This window comes from Dicentrarchus labrax, unplaced genomic scaffold (assembly GCF_905237075.1).
Source record: "Dicentrarchus labrax unplaced genomic scaffold, dlabrax2021, whole genome shotgun sequence".
Lineage (NCBI taxonomy): Eukaryota > Metazoa > Chordata > Actinopteri > Moronidae > Dicentrarchus > Dicentrarchus labrax.
This window is the reverse complement of record NW_026136711.1, coordinates 31,117,602-31,138,165: the sequence shown is the minus strand read 5'-3', so window position 1 is coordinate 31,138,165 and position 20,564 is coordinate 31,117,602. Positions and strand designations below refer to the sequence as shown.

Here is a 20,564-nt window from a genome sequence, read left to right as displayed (position 1 = left end):
TGAATAAAAATAAAGAAGATGTAAACCAGAGTTTACAAAACTGCCAATATATCAGTCTTTATCAGTCTTTAATGTAATTTCACAGTATATACAGCATTTACAGCATTTTACAAATTTATTTATTTTATTATTTATTACTATATATTATATATTGGAGCAGTGGCAAGTAAATTCAAATGACAATATACAGACACAATGGATACACAAGTGTAAGTCTGGTAGTGTGTTAATGTACTAAAATGTTGAAGAAACAAACAATAAAAACACTTTTATTGGCCGACTGAGCAAATCTGAACTCTGACCTTCAGTGGAACTGAATGGGAGACAAATATTTGTATACCAGTAAAAAAAAATAATGTGACCGTATTTTAACCTTTGTTTGTGTTCATGTCAATAAAGCAAACTTCAATTTGAGATAGAAAACAACAACAAACCAAAAAAACAAAAACAAGTGTGCCTTTTATTCTGAAGGTTGCGTGGGCGGAAGTATTCTCCGGTGTTGACACTCGGCTGCCACCGTGTACCGGGCTGACAGCAGCCGGGATGACACCGTGGAGAACACACACACACACACACACACACACACATATAAGCACACACACTCACACCGACAGAGACACCGCGAGCTGTTTGTCACTTTCTACCTGAACAATGGGCGTCATCATCTCTCACCTGTTCTCCAGGTTCACCTCCAAGAGACCCGTCCGGATTTTAATGGGTGAGATTTAATGGCTTTATTGTGACATCATGTTATTAGTATTAATTATCATTAGTATTAGTAATCTTAGTATTATTATTATTATTAGTATTAGTAGTATTGTATTGTTTTTATTATGGTTATTTATAGTAGACTTGTCGTTGTAAGCAGTTGTTATAGTTTTGTTTGTATTTTTCATTAGTTTTTTGCTTTTATTTACACTTTTCAACATTTGTTTTCAGTTTAGTTTCAAGGTGAATTTTGCTCGTTTCAGGTTTTATTGCTCGAAAATGTTTGTTTTTAGTTTTAGTGTTAGTTTTTTTTTATAATATGGAGGTTGTTTGTTACAAAATAGTACAATACAAACACATGACTTACACACAAACGACTTCAACTGCATTTCCTGTATATTTTTTATTTTATTTTAGTTAGTTTTTTAAGTACACAACGTTGTTGTTAGTTTTTGTTATTTTCTAAAGTTAGGTTTTATTTTTATTTCATCTGTTAGAACAATAATAATAGGAGCTGTAAACAATTAATCAATTAGTCTCTTAGTCAAACTTCAAATAATTAATGATCAGTTTAGTGAAAATCACCTTCAGTGTGAAGATTTAGTGACTCAGTGGGGTAAAATACAATAACTGATAACTAATTTACATAAATACACATTAATGCTACTTTAAACTTCTCCTCCAGTTCAGAGGGAAATATTGTACTTTTTACTCCATTACACGATGGTTCCGCGTTACTTACTACAATAAGATTATAACATACTAACATACTATATAATTGCAGTTTACTTTTACTTCTACTTAAATAAAAGATCTGAACACAGTCCCATTAACTGTGTGTGTGTGTGTGTGTGCGTGTCTGCAGTGGGTCTGGATGCAGCAGGTAAAACAACTCTGCTGTACAGACTGAAGCTGGCCGAGGTCGTCACCACCATCCCGACTATCGGTGAATGATCGATTTCCATCTGTTTATATTAATGCAGATATTGAACGGAGATATAAAACAACACAAAATCAATAAAATAAAACTGTGTGTGTGTGTGTGTGTGTGTGTGTGTGTGTGTGTGTGTGTGTGCAGGTTTTAATGTGGAGACTGTGGAGTATAAGAACATCAGTTTTACAGTTTGGGATGTCGGTGGTCAGACTATCATCAGACCTCTGTGGAGACATTACTTCACTAACACACAGGTAATACTCCGACTGTTACAGTACTGTTACAACAGAAAGACTAAAAATCATTCTTATGAAGCACGAGTTCACAGTAACGTCTGTCTGACTGTCTGTCTGTCTGTCTGTCTGTCTGTCTGTCTCCAGGGTCTGATATTCGTGGTCGACAGCAACGACCCCGAGAGGATTAAAGAATCTGCAGACGAGCTGCACAGGATGGTAAAGAGCTGATCACACACACACACACTCACACACACACACACAGACCGGTTGCTAAATGTCCTCAAGTGCAGAGACATGACAAGAAATCTTTATTTTAATTAGTTGAGGGTCATCTGATGATTAAAGCAGCAACTGTAGAAGTAATCAGCGCTGTACTCAAGACAGAGACTTTTTTTAATCTAATTTTCCATTCCCACTGAGATCAGTTTTTGGCAGCCAGGAATATGATTGCAAGTGAAACTGATTGGCCGTCAATGTCAGTGCCCGTTCTATAATGTTATAGTAACCCTTTAAAATTGCCTCTTCAGTTATATTCTACCTCTGTTTAACAATGTATGCCAAAAAAAATTCAAAAACTCAATTTCATTGGATTTTTGTGTTGAAATCTGATCACTTCTTCCCTCACTGGGTGCCTGTTTTTACAGGAAATACTTACAAATGTGTGGAAGTAAAGAGCTCTCTCATTTCTGTGTCATGTGGACTTTAAAGGGTGAAGTTGCTAAAATATTTTAGAGACCAATGGCCGAGTCCGAGACAAGTGTGAACTCACAGTTAGTGTTTGTGTGTTGCAGCTGGAGGAAGACGAGCTGAGGGGCGTGGCCTTACTGGTATTCGCTAACAAACAAGATTTGCCCAGAGCCATGTCCGTCGGTGACATCACAGAGGCCCTGAGCCTATCAGGAGTCTCTCAGCCGGTAGGCGTGAACACAACATTACCATTGTGTGACACTACACCTGTCATTTGTTTCAGAAAGCAGTCTCATGAGTACCTTTCATAAGTCCTATCGGTGCACAATCCACATAGAAAAACTCTATTTTCATTCCAGCTCAAGAATGTACTCATCAGCTGCCATATCTGTTATTTTTTCTCCTCTAAACTCGGTATCAGTCTCACAACATCTGTTCGCACACTCAGAGATTAAATTTATTTCAGTCTGAAGCAAAGCTGACGTCTTTGTCCCTCTGTGTGTCTGTGCAGTGGTTTGTCCAGTCCTCCTGTGCCGTCAGCGGTTCAGGTCTGGTCGAGGGTCTGGACTGGCTCTCCGACCAGATCCTGAAACAGTAGATGGCGATGTGACGCTCCGGGGTTCTGTCAGGCAGTCTGCTGCGAGCCGAGCCGAACCAAGCCGAGCCGAGCTGAATTGAACCAGTGAATCAAGGAGAAGCACGAAGGATCCTTTTTGTATGAATACGTTATTTTACTGCTGTGTGCATGGCGCATAGAAAACCCTGTACATCATTACTTCCTCCTGCACTTTACAGTTTAATATTAACTCCCTTTAAAGCAGTGGATCAACCTGGGGGCCGGGATCCCCACTAGGGGTCGGCTAAAGTTTCACCGGGGGGGTCGCGAGGCCTTCTTGATTTTAAGGTGTGTAAGGAAATATGCACACTGTAGGCCTGTATCTCTGCATCTCGTCTCATTCTGTGAATAAAACTAAATGTTAGAATGAATGAATGATTGTAAAACAAATACAGACATATAATTGTATGAAAGGTTCCTAAAACCATCAAAAAAACTCACCTCTGATGTAATATTTAAATAATCTGCTCAGAATTCCTCCAGATCTTAATTGATTTATTATTTATTGATGTATAAAGTGACACTGAAGCCAAATGTCTGATCAAAAATCTAATTTATTTGTGTAACAAGTATCCACAGACGCACATGTCGGGAACCGGTTTCTGACAATCAGATGGATTATTTCTATGTATGTATGTATGTCTAATATTCTCTTATTATTTTACCACAGATGTTATAACACTCAGTTTATCTGTCCTCTGTCATTGGTGATTTTACACTTAAACTAACATTATGGCCATTTTTTTCAGTCTTTATGAAAATGTCTATTTTTATATATTCAATACATTTTGTTCATATTTATTTTAGGGCAGAATAAAGTCGTCACGTTGGACAGTTTGTGTGTTTTATTTTAAATACAGACCGACCTGTATGAGCTCTGCCTTAGCTGGGTGATACACGGACACATTGTGAAGTAGATAAACTAACTCTGCTGCCTCGCACGCTGAATAATCTGCTGAAACTGCTACAAATAACGGATGATTGTTGAAACAGATTAAAATAAACCGTAATGTAACTGTAAGGGATGAGTTGAGAAATTATAAAAGCAATGGAGGATGACATAAGATATTACACAAACTCTCTTGTAGTTCACATCAAGTTCAAATCTTTGTCAAATATCATATTCTTAAAACAAAATTGTCAATTTCACAAAAAAAAAACATGTTAAAAAGGCACTATGTGTAAAGTTAATTGGAAAAAAATAATATATTATTGTGATTCCTCCTTGTCTGTAGTTTAATTTTATACATTTGTTAAATACTTGTATAAAATATGATTGAAATAAAATCAATTATTTTCTGTATATTTTCAAAAACTCATCATAGAGACAATGTGAGGTTGTTTTTCTACTAATAATTAAAATAAATGTAAAAAAAAAAAATCCACTTTCTCGTTGAGGTTTGTTTGATCTGAAAACATGAGCATCCTGACTCAGGCGGGTGGAGTTAGTGCTTTTATTTATCACTGAAAAGCCTTTTTTTTAATTATTATTCATGACACTGAAACAATTATCACTGAAACATATTTACAGTTCAACATCATCGATCCCCGTCGTGTTCTCCTGCGTCAGTAAAGTGCAGCTCCTTCACCTGGTTACAGCGAGAAAACATCCTCCCAAAGAAAAATAAAATCAGTAACTGTTGATTTTAGGCTTTTCAGAAACATCTTCGCAGCCCGACTGAAGAGGTTTGTTTGTTGTCAGGCTGCTGTGACCTCTGACCTTTAACATCCCTACATTTAATGTCCATGATGTTGTAACTGAAGCTTATTCAGATGTTGTCCTACAGATAATCACTGTGAATGAATGGATGAAGGCGGATTAATGAATAAAAACCTGTGAAAAAAAAAAGCCCCCAAAACAACGATTCAGCTAAACGTTTGTGAAAGCAGATAAATATTCTGACACTCAGCTGAGTATTTGGAGTCTGTTTTTATGAAACATGCATCAAGACGTTACACATGTTAAATGTCTTCAGAGTTTACTGAATTAATAAAATGTACCTTATTAGAGCTTTTTTTTATATTCGTTTTTAAACAAATGTGGTAAAACTGAGATCGTTGGATCAGATTTGTGCTCGTGTTGACGGACCTCCGATATTCCCGAATGTCAGACCAGTGTTTCACATCCCAGACGGACCGAGAAGGGAGAGCGTTAACTGTTCGTTTAGTAAGAGGCGGAAGTTGCAGACGTCTTATTTTGGAATTACAATCTTCAAATGAAACCTTTAGGGTCTCCTGTGGCGGTGGTTTTGGTCTTGACACGACACACGAACGCACACTGCATACAGACTGGCATTAATGATATGTTGGCTGTTTTTCTACAATTACGTCAACAAATACAGAAAAACTAAGTTATTGTGGAACTTAAAAAAGTTAATATTGGCATTAAAAGATTTTTTTTCCACATCCCACCACAATTTAGGATTTTAATCTATGTTTTTCTTTTATTGGAACAAACTGTAATATAATATCTGTAATGTTTTATTATTGGGGCTCCTCCTTTTCATATGAGATACTATGGGGGAAAACATGTTTTTGTGTGGATGAGTGACTTGATTTGGGCTTTACAGAGTCCCTGCATTATAACATTTGTAGTTTAAATCCCAATTTTACAAATCAGCATTGTTTTTAAAACATAATTTTGAAATAATTGAGTAATTGAGAGTTCATTCGAAGTCATTATGTTAATTACTTCATTCATAGCTACTTCGATAAAAGAAAAACGTAAGTATTTTAAAACAGCAGATAACTGTGTTTACAGTATCCGTGGCAACAGTTACCGCCAACAGTATATCGTCAATAAGTCTGATAAAAAACATTTCCCCAACCTGACCAGGTAGTAATACGAGAGGTTTTTGACAACAAAGATATTCTCCCAGTTAATCGGAGGACGCGTGACCACACGATGTAGAGCTCTGAATCCACGCAGCCGCTGCTTTCAGTTCATCTTTGTAAACTATGAAAATCAGCTCGCAGAGACTTTGCTTGAGTTCTGATGAGACAACGCAAGACTTTTCCGATCAGTCTCATCAATAAATCAGCCAATAATGACATCAATAGGGCTGCAACCAACAATTATTTTTATATTCTGTTGATCCGCTGATCGTATTTTCAATTAATAGACAAATAGAGACACATTTGCCAATTTAATTTAAAACAACCTATACGATGATTAATCGAACAGGAATTCTTTTGACCATCGACTAATCAATTGATCGACTGATCGCTGAGTTTTTAAGACTTTGCGAGTGGATTTTCATTCTGCAGTGAAATGAGTGAAAACCAGCGACTACTTGTGAGGAAGGATAAAGATAAAGATAAAAAAAAAAAAAGGTTGCAGGATGCTTTGAAAAACGGACAGTCGATGAACACATCACAACAGGAAGAACTCTTCAAAATAAGACTCTATGCTCTCTCCCTCTCTTTTGTTTTAAAATATTGTGTCTCACACTTTTTCTCTCCCAACCACACTGAGGTGTCCCGCTGCTCTTCAGGATCTCCTAGTGGTCAACTTCTCCTCTTGTCTCCTTCAGATCTGTTTCATTATTCTGGACATGCTTTGCTTTAAATCCTCTGTCATTGCTGTTAGCTCTTCTTTTTTTTTTTTTTTTTATAAAATAAACATAAAAAAACAGAAACTTACAGGTTAATCTAAATCTGTGGAGCCGGTATAAAAAGCAGCGTTTTTTTTTTTTTTTTTACACACAGAATAAAACTCAAGTCTGTGCCGAGACGTTTCCACGCCTGCTCGCCTCCTCCTCTTATAGTGAGGGTGCGTTTAGTTTATCCTCCGTTTTCAGAGCGACAGGCTTCACAACAAAACTTCAAACAGAGTCCAGCAGGGAGGGAGCGCATGTTTTTCAGTCCCAAACAACCTAGACGGGTGGGTGTTGTTCCCCTCCTCTAATTCTCACGCTGTTGCTTTGACAGTACCGGCTGAGACTTGCCTGGGTGGTAAAAACATGCATCCTCCATCAGCTTTGTTAGGCTTCAGACTCGCCCCTCTTCTTCCCCTCCTCCCCGGCGTCGCTGTCCTCCGATTGGCTGTTGCTAAGCACTAGGAATTGTCCGTCAGAGCCGGGCGGGTTAGCGGGGCGACTCGAGGCGGCGATCAAACGGCTCTGCTCCTCCAGGTCCTAGAGGCAAAATGAGGGAACACACAGGTTAAAGATGTATTAACATGTATTAGGACATAATACAATGTCCCTGGGATGTAGGCGAGCAGCAGCCTCAGTGGTTGGCAAATGAAGCACCGAAGTGCAGTTCCTCAAACGGCCACTTGAGGCTGGCTCCAGAAGTGAGTTGATCTCCATAAGGCCTCATATTAAAATGCCCACATTTACAGCAGAAATAAACATGTTTACAGCCTGGTACAAAACTGTTTTGATCTCTAGAACTGTACAGGGGGAGGATTTTTATATAAGTCACTGGTTTAAGTTATTTATAATTAAGAGCATGGCTGCTTTGTGTGACCGGTCAGTGTTTGGTTCAGTAACCAGGCGTCATTCAGCTCCACGCCTTTGCCTTTTTTAATTAGCCGGGAGCCGGTGGAGTCAGGACTGTCGAGATAGCGGCGGCCAGAGCCGACCACAGTGAACTTTACAACAGCTCTTCAACAACAGACCCTTAAATCTGTGAATATATGTAAAACAGACTGATTAAGAGTACCAGTAAACAAATGTGTTTATAATACGTAAGGTTAAAGGTCACCTTCTCTATCTGTCTCTGTTTGCTGAGTTCTTCCTGCTGTTTCTCTTTGGCCTTGTCCTGCTCCTTCCTCTTCTCCACCGCCTTCCGGTCCTACACAACAAAAACAAGACGACAAAAACAGTTCAGCTCGAACGACAACACCCGAAGGGAACCAAAACCGCCGTCAGTTAGCGTTTAGCATCAGCTTCAGTACTATGAAGTTTCAAATCGGTCTCACCATCTCGGAGTGGAAGGCTATCTGCTTGGCCAGACCGATGCTGTCACAGATCTGAAACAGAGGGAGAAGACAAACAGGTCAGACGGAGCAGACCGAGTGTGAGACAGTGGGACTGACAGATGAACACACAGACCACCTTCTCTCCGTCGTTGTTGGACTCGAAGATGTAGCAGACGGCTCGGCTGTCTCCCCGCTCGCTTGCCGACTGCAAAACGAAACCAAACAGCCTCTTGTTGTCCTGATGGGATGAACACTGAACCACACTGGACAGAGGGAACTACAGGAGAGCAGAAGGGAAGGAAAGAGATGATAAATCATTAGAAACATGTCTGCGACTAGACGACTAGAACCGTCTACGCAGAGGCCGAGAGAAATCATCTTACCCTGAGTCGAGTGACTTGTGTCTGAGGATCAATGAGCCTGAAAGGAAAAATAAAATCGATATCAAAAGATTTTTCCTGCATAGAAAGAAATGTTTCCAAAATGGCAAACTGAGAAACATTAATTATTAATATTCTCTCTCATAATTCTGCTGTATTTCCTGTTGTAAGTGGTTACGTCCAATTTTAAAATGTGACACAGCGGCGATTATGAAGGTTGTTGGAAGTTGCAAAGGTAATCTGGTGTCAGAAAACAGAGTCATAACGGACCTGTCTAACGTGTGCGGTTGTTTTGTAGCAGCCTGGTGTCATTTGCATGTGATTTAATGAAGGTAAACACAGTGAGTAGCTGTGCATCATCAGAGGCTGCAGATTTATCAACATTTCTGTCCTGCTGCAGAGATTTAATGAACTGAAAGAGATTTTCATAAAGTATAAAGCAACAGATACTGTAAGAATATTTCAGTTTTTAAGACTCGATTGTTAGTTTTCATACTTTTTTTTTATGATTCTAGTCACTGTTGTCTATTTTAGTCTTACTTTTATGTTTTAATCTTGCTCTGTGAAGCACTTTGGGCTGCATGTTTGTTTGATACTGTGAGTTATTTCTGATGCTGATTTAAACCCATCTACTGGTTGGGGAGCGTGGAGCTGTGGTTCATACTTGAGGCAGTCACAGGTGACCAGCAGGTGTGATTCGGTCATCCTGAAGATGTTGTGGATGGCTCGGGCCGCCAGGATCTGCCTCATGGTCTCAGAGATGACGTCTGCTGACTCGGCAGCCCTCACCTCCATGGAGCCCAGGAAGCGAACGATAAAGAGCTGGTGGAGGATCGAGTCTGGACAACAGACACAAAGGCAAAAAAATAAATAAAAGAAGCCATCACTATATATCCGTCTGCATGGGAAGTGTCTGGTACCTTTAAACACACACATGCAGCTTTACAATGTACATTAGTCCAGTTTGGGATGGTTGTGGGAGACACACACAGATTATTCACATTGAAAAGTTCAGGAAAGAGCTGCACTGTATCCGAAGTGGGAAGAAAACGATCAATTCTTAACCATGAAACACTTCTAACAAACCATAATTCTCATCTTTGTAAAGCTTGTCCAAGTATGTTGTAGAGTGTGAAATGGTCTCAGTGCTGCCCCCTGCAGCTGAAAAACACCCACAGCAACTGTCATCTGCAGTTACAGTGGATGCTTTCTGCCCTCCATCCACAAGGGGGACGGCAAAGAAGACACCGCACTCGATAACTTACTTGGATGTTTTCATTAACCAAAACAGTGAAAACAGGATGCGTCACTGCAACAGAAACCATGAAAAATTATAATAATATAAAAATATTGGTAACATGAGGAAAACAAAACCAGACAGACAGACAGACAGACAGACAGACAGACAGTACCTTCACTGTCTTCTGATGTGCTGTCTCCTGACTCTCCAAATGGATTACTTCTTCTGTGGACACACACACACACACACACACACACACACACACACACACACACACACACACACACACACAAGTATATTAAACACGAACAGCAGCTGCTACAATACCACACAGGACACACGCTTTCTCCTCCATATCAGAGTCTCACACACACAAAAAAAAAACAATCAGAGATACTTTGATCGATCAGGTGCTGATGAAATCAGGCAAAATTTATCACAAATGACTTCATTAGTCTTTGGTAGCAGTAGTTTCATTTAAACTGTCCACAGTTTGTTCTGTGGATCATCCAGAGTAACTCTGACTGTGTCTGTAAATAGAGATTTGGGACACCTGGTAATCATCATAATTTGCAGTCATCATTGTTAAAGTCACTATATAACAGATAGATTTACACACTCCTAAATAAAGTGGTGGCCAGTAAATATAGTGCATTATAAACATAAAAAGGGAGCAATTTCAGGGTACAGCCTCTGTTTCAGGAAAATTATGTTGCTGAATTTTTAAAGTATGATTTTTCAAAGCTGTGAGTCTCACGTTAATTTTCATTTCACTAAATTTCATTCACTTCCATTACATTGGGGTGGAGACAAACATCTCAGTGACAGATATCTCAAAACCTCGACAAAAAAAACCCCAAATCTACCTGTTGGAGATAAACTGCTAGAAGAGAGAGACAGAAAAGATGCTTCTTTTCCTAATTTGGGTGAACTGACCCTTTACAATCAATGCTGAAGAGGAAACAGACATGAGGTAGTTTTAGCAACCAGTCAGTGATCGTACCAGAGCTCAAAATGCTAACTGAAGCATCTATCACACACACACACACACACACACACACACACACACACACACACACACACACACACACACACACACACACACACACACCTACCTGCCGGACTGTGCTGCCGTCTTGCTCTGTCCTGAGTTTTCCTCGCTGACGGGGGAAATGATGTCAAACTGGATGGGTGTGTCCGGGGCAACCAGTGCATCCAATGAGAGCACAGAAAGGGCAGGTGATGGTTCTGAGCCCACAGAGCTAATACTGCTCGCTCTGCCCACACGCCCTTTACTGGAATGGAGAGAAAGAGAGAGAGAGAGAGAGAGAGAGAGAGAGAGAGAGATTGATGGTCTTACTGATAGAGGTCTGACTCATCCAGTTTTCCCACTAAAATCTGATTGGCCACAACTTCATGTCCAACTTCATGATATCTGGCAGCTGGTTGTCAATCACACCAGCGTGATAGGACTCACTGACACACACACACACACACACACACACACACACACACACACACACACACACACACACACACACACACACACACACACACACACACACCTGCTGGGTCTCATGCTCTCGTGTCTCTGCTGGAAGGACGGGGACGGTGTCACGGCTTCAAGAGCTGACTGGTTCACTCTGGCAGCCAGCTCCTGCAATAGGATGACAGTACAGTCAGCACAGTCTGCTCTTATTTCATACTGTATGTATTCATTGGTATTGGATTAGGATACACAACATGGCCAAAAGTATGTGGACACTCAAACGTTCTAGCCGCATGTCACCAATGAATGTGTCATTCCAAAACAAAGGGCATTAATCTGCTGTTAAGGTGTCGACTATGATACAACTCAAGTCTAGCTGGTAACCTTTGTTGCATGTTGTTCTCCTAACTTCCTGTCAACTCTCTGATAAACAGTGGTCTTTTATCTTTCCCTATTTTTTGCAAGTGCAGCTTTACAGTGTTAGGGACTGCCACACAGACTCTTTTTCCACAATAGTCTCACAAACTTTGATTAATATTAATAGTGGATCTGCGGTGGCTGTGGAAGTGCCAGGCAATATGAGGTCCTCATAAACGTGAATGTTTGGTTTGCTCTGAGTGGTCGACTGTGTCTTCTAACTGGGGGGAAACATCAATGAGCACAACAGCAGACAGATTTGAATCAGTGGACAGATCAGAGGTCTGAAACCAGGCTGGACTACACCTAAAGAAATGTCCACTATGTGACCAGGTCAATAAAGGTTAATGAGGAAAGTAGGACACAGACCTCTGCGTTCTCACTCAGGTAGATCCTTTTAGAGATGTTGTTGATGGTGGAAATCCACTGGTGGAGAAAGCAGCAGAGAAGACAGTGTGAGGAGACAACAGGACAGTTGACAGTCAATACAGAGCAGGTCATGAGACAGAGAAACTGCTTACCTCTTCGCAGTCCTTCCTGCTCTCTGACTGCAGCGTCACCACTCTGACAGAAACCAGAAAACAGTTTAATCAAAGTTTTACAAGCAGCATTTACACATTTACTCCAAGTCTGAAAACTTAAAAATGGAGAGAAGAGTTGTAAAAAGCAGGAGCCCTCTCACTTCTTGCCATCGAAGGAAGTGACCTGGAAGCAGAAGCGCCGGTCGTCACAGTCGACGGCCATGACGGAGCAGTTGTCGAGGTCCGTGACCAGCCCGCCTGCCACCTCGCCTCTGCCCTGCTGCATCAGATTACCGCCCTGCGTGAAGAAGTACTGGCGCTCCCAGGACGACGACACCAGCCCCGTCTTACTGAGAGACACACAGAAGAGACGACAACAAGATCATCATTTCAGACTTACTTTCAACCAGATACAATTATTATAACTATATAATATTATAACAACAGTCCGAACACAACAGAAAATGACTTTGGAAAGGAGTTGTGGTAATTAAACTTTATATAACCTTTTTCAGAACAGTATTTAGAAAGTGCTTTAAAAAAGAAGAATATACCTCACAATTAAGATTTGGTATTTATAAAAAGGGGAATTACATTTTATTTCAACTTGAGTCCTGTTTAATAAAAGTATCAAAATATAATGTGTGTCCTACTTGCGGATGTACAGGTATCCCTGTTTCCTGGTCAGGTTGCGGCAGACAGGTGAGTGGGCGGGGTCGGGGTCACAGGGTGCGTACAGCGGGTCACATGATCTCTCCATCTCCTGGATGCTTTGCTGCATCTGTCCAACCTCCTCCTCCATCTCCCGACGTACACTGCAAACACACACACACACACACACACACACACACACACACACACACACACACACACAACACACACACACACACACACACACACACAATAAACTGCTGATCTGGTCTTAGGTAAAGTAAGTAAAGTATTTAAGAGCTTTAAAAGGATTTAAGAACAATATAAGAACAAGATTTAGGACACTTGTTGGTGAAAGTAGGGATCTTACTTCTGGACACTGGTTCCTATGGTTCCCAGGAACTCCTCCCACTGCTGGGTGAGATTTTCTGAACCCAGTTTAAAGAAACTGATCTACACAGAATAAACACAGACAAAGATAAACACACATCAGCAGGTTTGGTAACAGCTCTGAACCAGTTAAACCAGCTAAAACTTCAGACTCTGGTTCAATCTAACATTCACTGGCTGCTCCACTTCAATGTCACAGCAGTCTCATGTTTCTCTCCGTTGCTGTAGCACTGATACACACGAAGAGCTCACATATATTATAAAAAGTTAAACTGAATGGGACCAGTAACTCAGGGACAAACTCAATAGATGATCCTAATTAATGACATCCACTCCTAAGGCCCCTTACACACAGCTATCTTATGGGTTTATTGCGGTTGCAATCTGTGTCACATTGTACAAAAGGCTGGCAGATTGCAGCGCTACAATGTTGACAGAAGAATAAAAATAGTTAAAAACACATAATAAACATCATCTGCAGCGAAATGCAGCAAAAAAAAAAAAGCAGCTTTGGCTCAAAATGCTGCTTGAACACTGGAATTACTTTCCTGTGATTTATTAGGAGCGAACAACGTGTTTCACCTGTAGCTTCCTCAGGTTCACTGGTCTTTCCATTTGGTTGTGTAGACGGGCAGTGAAAGGACCTACAGGATATCTGTCTTAAGGTATTGAGCATTTCCTATTCAGTCAGCTGGATATGGATATCAGTTTTCTTATTTATGTAACTGTGTTTTATATTTATCATGCTAGGTCTTTTGTATTGTGGATTTTTGTGTAATATTATGTTTTTTTTTATATACTTTCACCTTTGCAAAAACCCTTGAAAAAATAAAAAGGGAAAAAATTAAGACTGTGACAGCTGATCATGTGACCCAGATGCAGCCTATTTGTCACACCTGTGAGTGCTCAGTGAACCTGAGGAAGCTACAGGTGAAACGTGTTGTTCGCTCCTAATAAATCACAGTGAAGTCGCTCCAGTGTGCGGTGGTTAATTCTTATTTTTAAGTCAGTTTGCTGTGTGTGTACCTGAGCCTGCATGTAGCCCAGCAGTGGCTCCAGCAGAGCAGTCTTCTTCTTGTACTGTAGTGTGTTGAGTGAGCAGAAGTAGTGCATCATGGTCTGGTGCTGTTTCTTGCGGGAGGTGTAGACGTCCTCCACAGCCTCCGCCCGCAACTGTAACCCACAAAACTTATTTCAGTATCACGGTATCATCATATTACTTCACATATAACTTTTGGTCAAGATAATTGTATTGATAATTGCAGCTGGAGTGCATTTTTATGAAAATTAACCTGCAGAAACTTGAACCTTGCTGCAGAAATATATGAGTTTACTTCACTGACACTGGCAGCTGCATCTCCACACAACAATAATTTACTGTAACTCTGCAAGTTTATATTTTATAGAAATACTTTCTAATACTTTCTGCAGAAGTTTTTAATGTCATTTGGTACAAATTATAGAAAGAGTAGAGACAGTGCTCAGTTGTTACACCTTCAGTTATTCAACTAAAATGAACTGGAAGCATAAACTAAAGCCTCTTTGTGTCAGTTCACAGCAGGTCAGCTGAATACTGGATACTTTAATTTGGTTTATATGGAGCAGTTCTTTCAATGAATTTCCTCTAGAAATCAATAACTTATAAATTCAACACAACCAATTACATTTCAGTGCTGAAGTACTGAATGATGAACCCGATATGAGCAGTGTTTCTGTCGCTGATGTGTTTACCTTGTCGTTGTCTCTCCTTTTGGAGAGGCGGCTGTATCTGTTGATGGCTGTGTCGTGATCTGCAGACAGAAACAGCCACACAGGTTGAATCTTTGGTCATAAAATATGTTTTCTTTATCTTTTCTGTGTTTCAACAGTAACACAGGTTCGAAAGGGAAATAAAACAGTAACTCAAATTAAGACAAAAATACTAGTAAATGTTCAAAACAAGGCGGAATCTTCCTTTAGGCGTAACTATAACAAATGTGAATCTTGTGAGAGAAAAGTGACTCTGACCAAGTCTCTGTCTTTTCTTCATTCACATTAGGACAGATTGTCCTCCACACACACACAAATACGTTAAACAATTTGCCTGCTCAGACAGGAAGAGACAAGTTGTTAAGACGTTAAGACAAGAAGCTACTTAGATTACTTAATTCAATGTACTCAACTGACTCTGCCTGGGCTGCAAGCGGATGTCAGTTGGACATTTTTTTAATATGTGCACCACAGCTTCAACCCCCATTATATGACTGATATGGATTCAGTAAAGTGATAAGTGGATGCTAATCAGCAGAAGTGAAATCATATATATATATATATATATATATATACATATATATATGTAACATAGCAACAGTAGCTGCGGGTGGGTGGGGCTTAGGAGCAGTCAACTGGAAGATGACACAGTCGGGGGCTCATGGGAGGAACTTGTGATGTATGCATCAAAAATAAAAAATAAAAAATAAATTGATGCAGAATATTAATAAGTAGCAGCACGAACTTACCATCACTGGCTATTTGGAAGACTTCTTTCAGAGTGAGGATCTCTGGAGAGAAACAAAAAGATCTGTTAGGGAATATTTATGCTGTCTGTGTTTATGTACTTATATCCAGTTTGGGCCTCTTTTACACCGTGTGCTAACAACAGGCCTTTTTTTACATTAAATAGTAGGGCAATCACAGGTGTTACCATTGATACTAATTAGTGTTGTTTACCATTTAGTGTATCAGAGCCTTTCCAGTGAGCCAACATCCACAATAGCAGCATCCTGACTTTGTGTGAAAAGGATCTTATTTGTGGGAACAATCAGTTTGTGGAAGACCTTTCCTGTTTTACAACCTGACAATGGTCCTGTGCACAAAGCCAGAGCCAGACCTTATCTACCAACACCAGTGGCAGTATGTGTCCTTGTTGTTTTGTTTTTGTGTACTCTGTATCTGTGTGTGTGTTTCCTACCCTTCAGGTCTCTCTCTTTAAACTGAGTGATGGGAAACATCATGGCATCTGCAAGCTGGGTGGACAAGACAGCGTGACAGGAACTCAGCTGGAAAGAGAGAGCGAGAGAGGAAGTCAGGGAATATTATATCCATGAATCAGCAGAACGACCACAGTGCGACTTTAAAAGACAACCAGTGTTTCTTATTCTCCTTCAAACAGATATTAATAGTAAATCGATTGTGATGGTGAAATCTGACCACGTGGGACATCCAGAAGGATAAAACAAACTCGCCTCTGACGGCAGCAGACTGAGCTCTGGTGTGTTTCTATTCTCTTACCTCATCAATGACTTTTGCAAACTGCTGTAGGGTGGAGCTCATCACCTCATCGTCGCCCCCTAGTGGAAAACGCTGCAGACAACAGCAACAACATGAAGGATTAGACTGAATCCTGTGAGGGAAATATATCACTGCAGCACCGGACACCTCGTCACAAATCTAATATCGGTCAAATGTTAACTAGAGGAAATGTCAGGGGTCATCAAAATGATCACAAAGATCTTATTTTAGACCAAAGTGTTGGATCTAGTGTATAAACCCGGAGCTAATGTAGCTTCTTAAGACTGATGATAGCGAACATGTTGAGCTTTAATGTTCATGGCTTCTGTTTTAAGGTTGATTAGTGTTATAAGGATTAAAGCTGGTGTAACTGATGGCTGATTACAAAGTTGGGGGATAGTGTTATAAGGCTAACGACTAATGTTATAAGACAGTTTATTGTGCAATAATAATATATATTGTAGAATACATATTTGAACATGTCTTATTTTCTTTTTTTCTACATCTATTGTTGTTATGCGTCGTATAACGCACATATTTTCACATACTTCTTTTTTCTTATTTTGTTATTTTCTTACAATTCCTCTTTGTTTAGGAACTTTAGAAACTGTAACGTAACCCAATTCCTCCCCGGAGGGATTAATAAAGTATTTCTGATTCTGAACTGGGCTGTGGTTCGTATCATACGGCTGTATGAAATAATATATAATAAAACAGTGCGATAAGGCTGGGTGATGGTGGAATAAAACTGTGGTTAATGTTATATGGCCTGTGACTAATGTCTGTGGTGTCACGATGTTGGTGTCTGGTATCACTTGGTCTACCTGTTTGTCGTACTCTTTCAGCAGTCTGGAGGTCAGGTGTGTCGCAGCACTCAGCTCGTTCTTAAAGAGAAAAACAGCAGACGGCACTGAGCAGCTGGAGAAACACTTTCCAAATCAGCTGCCACTTACTAAGTTCTGCCTCAATCTCATGTGTGAGTGAGTACCTGTGCATCATAAATCCTCTGCATGGCCTGATACAGCTGTGTGCAGTAGTTGGAGATGGCTGCAGTGTCCTCCTCAAACACCCCCAGCAGAGAGCGCGTCTACGTACAAAACACAAAACAGGTGAGAAGTGAAGTCAGCGTTGTAATCATTTGACCGATCCATAAAACCTTCGCCGCGTTATGGCCCCGACTGATCCCTTGTGTAACTAACAGCCACAACCCACACCCACACCTATCTATGTAAATCCACACAGTGCTGTTCTGTACTCAAGGTGTGTCTCATCAGAAGTAGCCAGACAGCTCATGTGTTATTGTCATTCTCACCTCACCCTGTCGTTGTGGGAGACTAACTAAATTGGAGTGGCAACAATTAACACAAATCCAACCAAAACCTGTAAATTCTGAGCCACCTTGAAGTTTTCATTGCAACTTTTTCACAAATTTGACCAATCGTTGTAGTTTCCTGCAGCATAAATCCTCAAACTCACCTCCTTGTTTCTAGTTGTTTAAGAAAACTGTAAAATCAGTAAGATCAGCCATTTTACGCCACAATAATCTCCCCAGAAAAAAGCCTGCGAGTGACTGAATTCTGGTGTATTTCCAAAGGCTGGGTGGTTGGTATGATCCTGCCAGTGTAGACGGGTGGCACCAGTATTTGTATTACAGTGGTTTCACAGCCCTGGGGCCCGAAACACAAAGACAGATCAGTATATTTTACCCCACATTCTTGTTGTGCATCACATTACGCTGCCACAATGACCGAATGTCCCTACAGGTCTCACTGTATCATGTCAAATTACATCACTTTTCACCTTTCATAACCCTTTCTTTAGGTTCAGTGAGGCCAGGTAACGCAGAGAGAGACTAAAAGCAGGGTTCCCGCTCGATTTAAGAAAACATTTCCAGGAGTTTTCTTAACAAAACAGTGAAAATAAATGACAGGAAGATCTATTACTTACTAATTTCCCCCAGTTTTTCCATAATTAACCGTCTCAAGTACATTAGAAGTAGGTGGTCATCATTTATCTGCAGCGTTCCTCCAACCCAGGTTTACATTTGATTTGAGCGAGGGTCTAAAACACAATAACTATTATTTCCAGGACAAAATAGATTATTGCAAAAGTGCAACATGCCTCATGATACAGGCCCCTGATCTGCATACAAATGAACTAATCTCAACATCCAGGTGTTATCTCACTCTGGACACACCCCGATCAGTGACGTCACAGCAGGTGTTTGTGCCCCTGGATTTGCTGCAGGACACACCACTGATTTCAGAGGGGTTGGGGGGGGGGTCCAACTCTAATGAAGCCCTGTGTGACACTCCCATAAAGCAGCAGGATGACTCTAATGTTTGGACACACAGTTACTCTCCTGGACGAAGCTACGGGCTAGGGAAGTATCCGGATAACTGTCCGTGTAACGGGTTCATGTCTGTGCTGTCGGTGTCTCTCTCTCTTGTCTGTCTGTCTGTCTGTCTCTCTGTCTGTCTGTCTGTCTGTCTCTGGTTGGTTGACACTTTCACCTGCACGTTGACGGTGAACTCCCCCAAACCAGCTGGTCGGTGTAGCCGTCACATTTTGATCCCAAAGCACAGCTGCTTATAATATTGGTTAGCCAGGGGCCGTTAGCACTTGTCTCTCTCTCTGTCTGTCTGTCTCTCTCTCTGTCTGTCTGTCTGTCTCTCTGTCTGTCTCTCTCTCTGGTTGTTGGCAAACACTGAGCCTACAAAGACAGTTAGCCTAGCAGCGCAAAGGGGGAGCTAACGTTAGCCTGCCGAGCGGGGAGGAGAGCGGTTACCTGCGGACTGTCCTCCAGGGTTTCCTCTATCGGCAGCTTCTCTATCCCGGGCATGGCTGCGGATGGGCTGCGTCGGTAGTCGGTGAGAAACGACGGACAAAATTCACAACAAATCGGTCCGACAACTCCCACTGGAGATTTCTTGGCTGTGCGAATTCACAACAGCCCCACTCAGCTCCTCCCGGTTCCCCCGAGGTCCCGCCCTCCAGGTGGATTTTGATTGGATGGGGGGAAATTCCGTGAATTTGATTGGTTTGTTTTTTAAAGGGGGCGGGCAAAGGCGCCATTTTGGCTCGGACCAGGATCGCCCTTTCACTGTACTCGTGTACAACTCGGAGCCATAATGGCGGCCGGTGCGCTTAGTTTGCAGGTGAGAATTTTTTTTTTTTTTTATTTCTAGTTATTTCTAGTTTGTATTTATTGAAAATAACATACCAAATGTTTTTAAGGTTTCTACAGTTATAAAAACAAAAGCGGAGTTAATTTCCAGGTGAGATGAAAAATAACTTTTTTAACTGTTCTTCGGTCATATTGTACCTCTGTTTAACAATGTAGACTAAAACATTTACAAAAAGTCATTGTTTTTGTATTTTTATATCGAAATCCGATCATATTCTTATCTAAGCATGAACTAACCAGTTTTAGTAATATTAATGCATTTCACCTGTCAATCAATCTATAACTTAGGTATCAATTTGGGTGTTTTTGTGCAGTATTATATATATATATATATATATATATATATATATATATATATATAGTTGTACAGATTGTAAAGACTATTTTTTTATATTCATCAAACATCATCAGAAATACAAACTTTTAAAAACATTTTAAAGGCAACACAACCATTGTAGCACTACAGAGGTCTGAAACTAACAAAAATGTTCATATAGCTTAATCTTTTTTTTAATTCTTTTATTAAATGCTTAGTCTATAAAATATAAAATCTTATTCAAATCCTATTGTTTTTGCTGTGTTTCTTATTATTTTTCAGCACTTCGACTGCATATTTGCCCCCTTGAACATACACGAAAAGTAAATTTATTTTAGGTGTAGACCTGCTCTATTTGAAAAGTGTCCTGAGACAACTTCTGTTATGAATTGGCGTATGGAGCCAGAACAGTCTCATAATGGATAAATGCACACAGAAATGAACAAATGCAGGAAAAAGGACTCCCAAATGTATTTGAGGAGTTGTATTCATATATGACTCGATACACAAATGCATTTTCAATGCACACATAAAAATGTAAGTAAAAAAAAAATTCACATATGAAAATAAGATTTGTAAACATATTTGTGATGCA

General features: G+C 40.3%; 2 protein-coding genes across 2 annotated transcripts; one reads left to right on the top strand and one right to left on the bottom strand.

Moving 5' to 3' along the window:
* The first annotated feature begins 531 nt into the window (after positions 1-531).
* On the top strand, positions 532-4,013 carry LOC127371334 (uncharacterized). Its single transcript, XM_051414083.1, has 6 exons — positions 532-718; positions 1,574-1,654; positions 1,787-1,896; positions 2,023-2,094; positions 2,670-2,792; positions 3,077-4,013. Exons 1-6 carry the CDS (start codon positions 652-654, stop codon positions 3,161-3,163), a joined length of 540 nt encoding a protein of 179 aa, XP_051270043.1. The 5' UTR covers positions 532-651; the 3' UTR covers positions 3,164-4,013.
* A 608-nt stretch (positions 4,014-4,621) lies between these two features.
* Positions 4,622-19,440, bottom strand: appl1 (adaptor protein, phosphotyrosine interaction, PH domain and leucine zipper containing 1). The gene is made up of 22 exons (XM_051414056.1): positions 19,255-19,440; positions 17,455-17,553; positions 17,291-17,350; positions 16,467-16,538; positions 16,147-16,234; positions 15,695-15,736; positions 14,928-14,986; positions 14,223-14,369; positions 13,177-13,259; positions 12,809-12,970; positions 12,317-12,505; positions 12,156-12,198; positions 12,004-12,060; positions 11,294-11,385; positions 10,844-11,023; positions 9,901-9,953; positions 9,153-9,327; positions 8,492-8,528; positions 8,245-8,385; positions 8,109-8,159; positions 7,892-7,981; positions 4,622-7,317 (listed from the first exon to the last, which is right to left on the bottom strand). The coding sequence occupies exons 1-22, from the start codon at positions 19,306-19,308 to the stop codon at positions 7,165-7,167; spliced, it is 2,127 nt and encodes a 708-aa protein (XP_051270016.1). The 5' UTR covers positions 19,309-19,440; the 3' UTR covers positions 4,622-7,164.
* Positions 19,441-20,564: the final 1,124 nt, after the last annotated feature.

Coding starts and splice junctions, on each gene's coding strand:
- LOC127371334 (XM_051414083.1), top strand. CDS start 652: ATGGGCGTCATCATCTCTCACCTGTTCTCCAGGTTCACCTCCAAGAGA. Junction 719..1,573: donor ACCCGTCCGGATTTTAATGG/GTGAGATTTAAT, acceptor GCGTGTCTGCAG/TGGGTCTGGATGCAGCAGGT. Junction 1,897..2,022: donor ATTACTTCACTAACACACAG/GTAATACTCCGA, acceptor GTCTGTCTCCAG/GGTCTGATATTCGTGGTCGA.
- appl1 (XM_051414056.1), bottom strand. CDS start 19,308: ATGCCCGGGATAGAGAAGCTGCCGATAGAGGAAACCCTGGAGGACAGT. Junction 8,386..8,491: donor CACAAGTCACTCGACTCAGG/GTAAGATGATTT, acceptor GCTCTCCTGTAG/TTCCCTCTGTCCAGTGTGGT. Junction 7,318..7,891: donor AACAGAGACAGATAGAGAAG/GTGACCTTTAAC, acceptor TTTTGCCTCTAG/GACCTGGAGGAGCAGAGCCG.